Raw genomic sequence first — 9774 nt, 5'->3', positions numbered from 1 at the left:
ATTATTTTATTTTTACTAAAGATTATTCAATTCAATTTGATTGAATTTTGTTATAAAATTGAAATGCATAAGTCTTAATTTTTTTAGTGAGAATTTTTTGAGAATTACAGCTCAACAACCAGTTCACAGAAGCCAACGTATTTTGTGTTATTGTTTATTTCCACATTGTAAAATTTCATTATGGCTTAAACAGAGAAGAAAATAAAGATTATTGATTTCAAATAACTGTGTCATGGTTATATGCTAAATTAATTTGCCGTTATTTATACATACAGAGCAGAGCTGCAACTACCAACAAGTGCACAAAGTGGTACAGTAGGAACTTGTTAAGTGTCATAATTATTATGAGAAAATACATAATTTTTATGACATAGTATATCATTAATATGAGAAAAGATGCCATTTATATGACATAATATCTCTCTATTACGATAAAATATGTCGTTGTATGACATCTCGTTATTACGAGAAAAGATGTCATTTTTACAGCATAGTATCTCGTTATTACGAGAAAAGATGTCGTTTTTACAACATAACTGAGTGAAAAAAATAATAAGTAGGCCTAAGTGGCAGCATTGCGCCACCGTAGTTTATCTTGTAAGCTAGCTTCATGATTATGATCTAGGGGAGAGCCTGGCACAAACTAACACTTTTTGGTTTTCTTAAGTTGGTGTAAATGTACTTGTGGTTCGAAGTATTTTTCTTTTTTCACATTAAGTTTACACATGTCTGGTACAAATATCTGGTCTTGTTCCATCAATACAGTGTATACCTTTTTTCGCCATCTCCCTGGAAAGGAGGAGAGTAAAATGTCCTCATTTGTGGGGCACATTGTCACATGACCAAATGACAGTTTAAAATCCCCCACTGTATCTGGTCTAATTAAAATGAATAGAAGATAAACTTAAATATTATGTTAATAAAAGCCATTTATTAACTTTGCCATATATAATATAGCAATTATTTTGACACTTGACAATGAATACACAACAAAGCCACAGCATTGGCCGAAATAATGCATGGATTGATAACCAACACACACACACACACACACACACACACACACACACACACACACACAAGGAGAATTACGTAAATTGCATATCTGACTGCTTGGAATTGCGTATAGTTTGTTCTACTTGTTACAAAGTGCCCCGTCATCATGTTATGGTAGCCAGCTGGTACGTGATAGCTGTGCAGAGTGTAAACCTCACTCTCTTGGCCTTAAAAGACACACTAACAACCAAGGCTTGAGGCCTTGGCTTTTCTAGCCTCCTTGCAAGCATGTCTGACCCCCATGCTGGGGATAGCCGGTTCGAATCCCATTCGAGGCGGGTCAAGTAGGTCCAGGTTACAAGCTCAAGTGGGATTTAAACCTGGCTATTCACTTCTGCTGGCCAGCTAGGAATTAAAAGGCTATGCAAGATGCTAGCTACAGATTGTATATTAAAATGACACAAAGTTTACCTTGTTTTGAATAAACACAACAAAAAAGAGAGATGAAAATTAACTTTCGTGTAAACCCTAAACTAACTTTTGACGATATCTTCCTGCAATTTTTTCTCTAAATATTGTTGATATGGCAAAAAGTAAACAAATGAAGGTATGTCTTACCATAGTAGGGCGTAATTGTTCCCTATCATTAAATAAAACAGCTCTAAATACAAATCAGAGTAATGCAAAGACAGGGTTCTGAACACTGATTTGTTTTAAGTACTCGCTGATTAATGTATTTTTGTTCATTTTAACCAAACATCTTCTGTAGTGCAGCTTTACACTATGTAGTTTAATTAAATTGAAGTCAAATCTGAAGTGCGCTTAAGCCTTTAACTGTTTCATTTCTAAAGTGAAAAAGTTAGCACCGAACCACCCACCCATAAGCATGTAATCACTCAGTAATCTGTTGCCAGATTATTAAACAGAAATAAAGACTGATAATAATTATTTTAAGCAGAAATCAGTTTATGTATTCCATATAATCTCTTTGTTCACTATTACAATTAGTCATGACAGCATGACACAGTATTCACACCCTGCAGGATCTGCTTAAACTAAGCAAATACATATTACATAGTTAAACACACATTAATATCACTGTACACACAACTTTGATTCACATACATTTACCAAAAAAGGCATAAGAGTCCAATGTGGAGGATATAGAAACACTCCCTTATGTAATACAAAGGATTTGTTATTAACAATGCACAGCTGAAGTCAGAAGTTTATACATAGGTTGACGTCATTAAAACTCATTTTTTAAACACTTCACAGATTTTAATATTAGCAAACTATAGTTTTGGCAAGTCATTTAGGACATCTACTTTGTGCATGACATGAGTAATTTTTCCAACAATTGTTTGCAGACAGATTGTTTCACTTTTAATTGACTATATCACAATTCCAGTGGGTCAGAAGTTTACACACACTAAGTTTACTGTGCCTTTAAGCAGCTTGGAAAATTCCAGAAAATGATATCAAGCCTTTAGGCAATTAGCCAGTTAGCTTCTGATAGGAGGTGTACTGAATTGGAGGTGTACCTGTGGATGTATTTTAAGGCCTACCTTCAAACTCAGTGCCTCTTTGCTTGACATCATGGGAAAATCAAAAGAAATCAGCCAAGACCTCAAAAAAAAAAAAAAAAACTGTGGACCTCCACAAGTTTGGTTCATCTTTGGGAGCAATTTCCAAATGCCTGAAGGTACCCCGTTCATCTGAAACAACAATAGTACGCAAGTATAAACACCATGGTACCACGCAGCCATCATACCGCTCAGGAAGGAGACGCATTCTGTCTCCTAGAGATGAATGCAGTTTGGTGCGAAAAGTGCAAATCAACCCCAGAACAACAGCAAAGGACCTTGGGAAGATGCTGAATGGAACCAGGTAGACAAGTATCTATATCCACAGTAAAACGAGTCCTACACCGACATAACCTGAAAGACTGCTCAGCAAGAAAGAAGTCGCTACTCCAAAACTGCCATAAAAAAGCCAGACTACAGTTTGCAAGTGCACATGGGGACAAAGATCTTACTTTTTGGAGAAATGTCCTCTGGTCAAATGAAATAAAAATGTAACTGTTTGGCCATAATGACCATTGTTATGTTTGGAGGAAAAAGGGTGAGGCTTGCAAGCCAAAGAACACCATCCCAACCGTGAAGCATGGGGGTACAACATCATGTTGTGGGGGTGCATTGCTGCAGAAGGGACTGGTGCTCTTCAAAAAATAGATGGCATCATGAGGAAGGAAAATTATGTGGATATATTGAAGCAACATCTCAAGACATCAGCCAGGAAGTTAAAGCTCATCACATACGGGACTTCCAAATGGACAATGACCCCAAGCATACCTCAAAAGTTGTTGCAAAATGGCTTAAGGACAACAAAGTCAAGGTATTGGAGTGGCCATCACAAAGCTCTGACCTTAATCCGATAGAAAAAAGAACTGAAAAAGCGTGTGCGAGCAAGGAGGCCTACAAACTTGGCTCAGTTACACCAGTTCTGTCTGGAGGAATGGGCCGAAATTCCAGCAACTTATTGTGAGAAGCTTGTAGAAGGCTACAAGTACATTTGACCCAAGTTAAACAATTTCAAGGCAATGCTACCAAATACTAACAAAGTGTATGTAAACTTCTGACCCACTGGGAATGTGATGAAAGAAATAAAAGCTGAAAGAAATCATTCTCTCTTCTATTATTCTCATATTTCACATTCTTAAAATAAAGTAGTGATCCTAACTGACCTAAGACAGGGAATGTTTTCAACAATTAAATGTCAGGAATTGTGAAAAACTGAGTTTAAATGTATTTGGCTAAGGTGTATGTAAACTTCTGACTTCAACTGTACATGTTAATAGCTCAAGTCTTTGTAAATGGAATTAAAACAATATTTTGGTTTATCAAGAAATCATACCATGCTATAATTGCACTTCTTGAAAATGAAATATGAGAAACAATCTTTTTGTTTTTCATTCAGTTTTCCCAAGATTGTATATGGCCTTATTTTCAAGGATTTCCACACTATTTTCTCCATCTTTAAGTGTGTTGGCAACCATTGCTCTGACCACTGATGTTATGGGAATGGACATTGCAGTAGGAAAAACAGAGGAGAATGGACCAAGAAATTTCCGGGCCACCCACTCCGCTGGCCTGCTCTCTTGTCGGTCCACCAATAGCACCCTAGAAAAAAGTTGACAAGACATAACCTTTGGATCAAATGAACCAGCTGACAGGCACAACACAAGCATATGTGACACCAAACCTAGAGGTATACAGAAATTGCGACAGATTCCTTGGATCAGACCAGTATAGAACAAAAATGAGTATAGTGACTTACGCTGGTCGATAAATGGAGAGGCGCTCAAAGCCGAGCTCCTCAACTTCCGCTTCAACCTGCCCCTGAAAATACACCAATTCAGCTATAGTGAGGCATAAACCTACATAAGCCCCTAGAGGGCCAAGGTGGTGGTAAAAAATTAGTAGCGTGGGAAAAAAATAAGCAAATGCTTTTGCGTTCTCTCACAAAACTTTGTTCCCCCGAGAAACTTTGTGTTCTCTCACAAAACTATGTGCTGTCTCGCAAATTATTTTGCGTTTTCTTAAAACTTTGCATTCTCCCGCAAATTATTTTGCATTCTCTCACGAAACTTGTGCTCTCGTATATGCATTCCTGCGTCTAAATGCTCTGCTGGCTATTGCTTTTATGAGAGATAAGTCAAGAAGACAGGTGCCAGTGCCTAGTTTTGTGGAAAACTGTATCTTGAAAATTGTAAAGAGTGAGAAGATAGAGTGACTCCTTTCTGTATCGCATCATTATGTAACACATAAATCTGGTATATGGCATATGCAAAAAAATAAAATAAAAAAAAGACAAAAAAAAAAAAAAAAAAAAAATATATATATATATATATATATATATATATATATATATATATATATATATATATATATATATATATTCATTTAATGCAATTCAAAATGCAACATATTTAAAAATGCTACAAAAATGACCATTTTATATATGTAGTATGTTTTCCCAAACTATAGTGGAATTTGAATATCATATATGCTCAAATGTCAACTGTTATTTTATATGAAGTGTACATATGCTTATGTAGCCATTTATTATTAGCCAGCAGATGGCTACAAGTGAATGTGTTATGAGTGAGTCAATCATTCAACACTGACATGTATCAAACCGCATAAATGATGACTCCATATGGCACTCTGAAGGGATTGCAATCACGGTGGCCATATGAATGATTTAAAAGTGAGTTCCGAATTGCAGTTATTTTAAATCCCAAAATCTTTTGGGCTTCACTCTTTCATTGCACTGGCTTTCTCTTGTTGAACTCGATAGTTGGAATAATGCTGCAGTAGAGTTGGAATAATGCTGCAGTAGAGCTAGCAGAAGACTGTCATTATAACGCACATTTTGCGAGAGAACGCAAAAGTTCTCAGGGGAAGGCAAAGTTTTGCCAGAGAACGCAAAAGCATTTGCTTTTTTTTCCCTCACCCAACACATTTTTCCCCACCACCTTGGCACTTTAGGGGCTCTCTATAATCCAGTACATGGAACTGTCAAAGAATATCAAATAAATCCCAAACAAAAAACTACGCCAACTCTTCCTATAGCTATTTCAACAACGTAACAGCCCTCGGTAATACCTTAGTTTTCAGGTAGAGAAAGCTGCTGGTTTTGTCTGCACCTTTGGAGGATTCAAGGTGAAAATGAGAGCAACCTCCTGCTTTGGCAAGTTCTGCTGCCTTGAGAACGTAGTCATGATCTACCCGCACAAACCCTTCCTGTAGCCCATAATTAAAACAGTTAATTGTTATGCATTTAATAGATATGAAATGTAGATTTGCACATAGGGTTAGTCATGAATGTGTCTTGGTCTCATTAAAGGGATAGTTCACCCAAAAATGAAGATTCTCTCATCATTTATTCACCCTCATGCCAACCCAGATGTGTGACTTTTCATTTTTGGGTAAACTATTCCTTAAAAGTTCTAAAAAATAAAAATTAAAAAAAAAGATTGAATTTCTTTAAAACCATGTGTTGTTTACCAGCAGCAAACATTGTAAGAATTGATTTACTTGCGTTGCCAAAAAGAGTTTAATTGTTTGCAACAGGGCTTTATTTTTCATTATTTATGATGTTTTACTATTTACTCCTAATACTGATGCATAATCTTCATTTTATTTATTACTATACAAAAGTCTTCTACTGTTTCTTAAGTTGAATCATTTAACGGGGGCTGAAACAGACTTTAAGTGTATATCTAAAGCCCCTCATTTCACGTCTTATTGAGGTTCAGGTAAAGAATCCTGCATATATGTACGCAACATAGGTAACTATCTTTTCTTCTTTTTTTTTAAAGGTGCTGTAAGCGATTTTAGCCGTTCTGGAACTTCCACCAGACCAGCCATTGAAATAGCCACACGCACAAAGACATGCGTACACACACAGACACACTAGAGACCATTGTGTTCGAGCAGATGGAGGGCAATGGGTCCCCCTGAGCATTTTTTCGTCCGACCCTGAGTGTTTTGCAGGAGCAACACACCGTACCGGCAATTATACAAGCATATTTGCACAACCCTGTGAAAGCGCATAATGATTGACAGGCAGAAAGTCTTATTGGCTAAACAAAGGATCAGACCGATTTCAGTGATATCTAACAGGTAATAGGGACGTTTTCTGCATGTCATTTCATAATTTTAGTTTTTTACTTAGAACACCTTTAACACAGGTAACTATAACATCTGAAACTTACAGCTCCAGCTTTGGCTTTGGTGGTACCTAGACAGCAGTATCCCACATCATGACCCTGATAAGCCTCTGCATACTCCTCCAGCTTTTCGAAATCAACCACCTTTTGCTCCTGAAGAAAAGAATTCCAATGAGTAAAAAATTAACAGAATTTGATCTTTGATAACCACAGATCCATTATTATTTTATAGTGGACCAAAAAGTATTTGGACACTTAATAGTGTTTGAATTTCATTGCATTAGATTTTGAGACATTTTGGAAAATACTTTTTACCAACTGGTCACTGTCATTTTTAGTGTATGTATGTATGTATGTATGGAGTGGCATAACCACAGGTGTAGTTCATCACATTATGGATATACTGTTTGTCAACCAGAATGTGTCAATTTGTTTTTTTTTTTTAAATCTTAATTTTGTTTTGTATTTGTTTGTGCACTGTTTTTTTTTTTTTTTTTTAATCAATGCCACTTGGTTTGATATTCTGCTATACACTGATCAGCCACAACTTTAAAACCACCTGCCTAATATTGTGTAGGTCCCCCTCATGCCGCCAAAACAGCACCAACCCGCATCTCAGAACAGCATTCTGAGATTATATTCTTCTCACCACTATTGTACAGAGTGGTTATCTGAGTTACTGTAGACTTTGTCAGTTCGAACCAGTCTGGCCATTCTCTGTTGACCTCTCTCATCAACAAGGCATTTCCGTCCACAGAACTGCCCCTCACTGAATGATTTTTGTTTCTGGCATCATTCGGAGTAAATTCTAGAGACTGTTGTGTGTGAAAATCCCAGGAGATCAGCAGTTACAGAAATACTCAAACCAGCCCATCTGGCACCAACAGTCATCCATGCGATTATCTAATCAGCCAATCATGTAGCAGCAGTGCAGTGCATAAAATCATCCAGATATGGGTCAGGAGCTTCAGTTAATGTTCACATCAACCATCAGAATGGGGAAAAAATGTGATCTCAGTGATTTAGCATGATTGTTGGTCCCAGATGGGCTGGTTTGAGTATTTCTGTAAATGCTGATCTCTTGGGATTTTCACGCACAACAGTCTCTAGAATTTACTCAGAATGGTGCCAAAAAAAAAAAAAACATCCAGTGAGCGGCAGTTCTGTGGACGGAAATGTCTTGTTGATAAGAGAAGTCAACAGAGAATGGCCAGACTGGTTCAAACTGACAAAGTCTACAGTAACTCAGATAACCACTCTGTACAATTGTGATGAGCAGAATATCATCTCAGAATGCTGTTCTGAAATGCAGGTTGGCGCTGTTTTGGCGGCACAAGAGAGACCTACACAATATTAGGTAGGTGGTTTTAATGTTGTGGCTGATCAGTGTATAATGCAAATAAATCCATACATTTTATTGTATTTTAATTTCCAAATTCTTTTCGAGGAAACTGCACACGAGCAGAACTTTCCCAAACTGTACACCATACCAGATTTTCATAGGTTTTATCCTCAAAGGTTAACTGCCTTCGTCCAATGAGAGTGATCTTGGAGAAGAGTTTGCGCTCAACTATTTCTTTCAGTAGCACTTTTCCACTCTCGCCAGAAGCGCCGAGAATAAAACACGTTCTGTTCTTCTGCCGGTATTTCTCTGCCATTGCATGCAGATCCATTCTGTAATGAGGAAGAGATTGCAAACAAGCCTGTTTAATTCTTGCAACATCACCATGATATTGCAGTTTCTGCACAGGTATACCACAAGATGTGTTTTCCATTGGGCGTGCACCAAACGTTGCTATGTTATGACTGTTTGTAAAGAGATAAGTAGTTATATTCCTCAAGAGGGCGTCTGGTGGCTCAAAAGAGGAATCGCACTGAGCTGCTTTCAAATCTCAGGATGTTTTTTGCCTTACTGGGGACATTTTGTACAGTAAGGACTGTAACCGTTTTATATCTGACATACAAATGTTAATGCGCCCCAGCAACAGAGACTTTGCCAGCAATCTATAAAAAAAATTATGTTTCAAAAACGCTTACCATAAAATTACAAACGACAGTGATTGGTCCATGCTTAACAGCGCTGTGGAAAGTATCACGTACCTCGTGACACAGCAGGCTATTTCCACAGCGCGTGTAACAATAAATTACACTTGAATAATAGCACTGGGAAATTTTAATAGCAATTGAATCGAACTGAATACAGTGAAAAGTAAAAATATGTGAATTACTATTTAGACCCATCGTATCTGGCCAATTAGAGACAGCGTCTGGGCAGCTAAGCCCCGCCCATTTTATGCTCCCGATTCATGAAAATGGTCATTCTAACGCTTATCCTTTTTATAAATTGTACGCTGTTACTATGAACAGGAATCAGCATACATTTATACAGTGAGTGAGCACGTACTGCTGGAAATGTTTTGTTAATGCAATCGTCATAAGCAGGATAATGCAACAATATACAGTATTGCAAAATAGGATACAGAAGTAATACTAAGAGTACCAGTAGTCTTTTATGAATACTTCACCTTGGGATCTCGTCTGTCTCTGAATTCTCCAGATACTGAAAAACAGCGGCAAGTGCCACAACAAAAACTGTCAAAAAACTACAGGCTTTTCCACAAGTACCCAGAAATATATTCATCCCAAGCTCGTTATAAACAGAGCATACATTGAAGCGTCTTCCTGTTTCGTCCTCGTTTTACACAGCGCCTGCGCAGTTTAAGCACATTGTTTAGTATGCAGCGCTGCTGCTGTTTGGCACAGGCCGAATTTTATATTTATATATATATATATATATATATATATATATATATATATATATATATATATATATATATATATATATATATATATACATATATATACACACACACACACACACATTGTATATATATTACTAATTTCTCCTTGACTACACTGAAGTTATTCGATACATATTGGACATATATTTTATTGCAAATCAGCGTTTATTATGTTATTTTATTATTATTTTTTAAACCAGATAAAAAATAATGTGCTTTGGTAAGTCATAACTATGATAT

The 9774-nt window shown here is 36.8% G+C and overlaps 1 protein-coding gene across 1 annotated transcript; it reads right to left on the bottom strand.

Annotated features, from left to right (window-relative positions):
* Window positions 1-1941: 1941 nt before the first annotated feature.
* On the bottom strand, window positions 1942-9437 carry htatip2 (HIV-1 Tat interactive protein 2). Its single transcript, XM_051704542.1, has 6 exons — window positions 9259-9437; window positions 8224-8407; window positions 6779-6886; window positions 5667-5804; window positions 4336-4397; window positions 1942-4178 (listed from the first exon to the last, which is right to left on the bottom strand). Exons 1-6 carry the CDS (start codon window positions 9372-9374, stop codon window positions 3968-3970), a joined length of 819 nt encoding a protein of 272 aa, XP_051560502.1. The 5' UTR covers window positions 9375-9437; the 3' UTR covers window positions 1942-3967.
* Between the last annotated feature and the right edge of the window lie 337 nt (window positions 9438-9774).

This window comes from Myxocyprinus asiaticus, chromosome 1 (assembly GCF_019703515.2).
Source record: "Myxocyprinus asiaticus isolate MX2 ecotype Aquarium Trade chromosome 1, UBuf_Myxa_2, whole genome shotgun sequence".
In the NCBI taxonomy this organism is placed as follows: Eukaryota; Metazoa; Chordata; class Actinopteri; order Cypriniformes; family Catostomidae; genus Myxocyprinus; species Myxocyprinus asiaticus.
This window is presented reverse-complemented; position numbering and strand designations above follow the sequence as displayed.

Coding starts and splice junctions, on each gene's coding strand:
- htatip2 (XM_051704542.1), bottom strand. CDS start 9,374: ATGAATATATTTCTGGGTACTTGTGGAAAAGCCTGTAGTTTTTTGACA. Junction 5,805..6,778: donor CCAAAGCCAAAGCTGGAGCT/GTAAGTTTCAGA, acceptor TATGGGCTACAG/GAAGGGTTTGTGCGGGTAGA. Junction 4,179..4,335: donor CTCTCCATTTATCGACCAGC/GTAAGTCACTAT, acceptor ACTTTTTTCTAG/GGTGCTATTGGTGGACCGAC.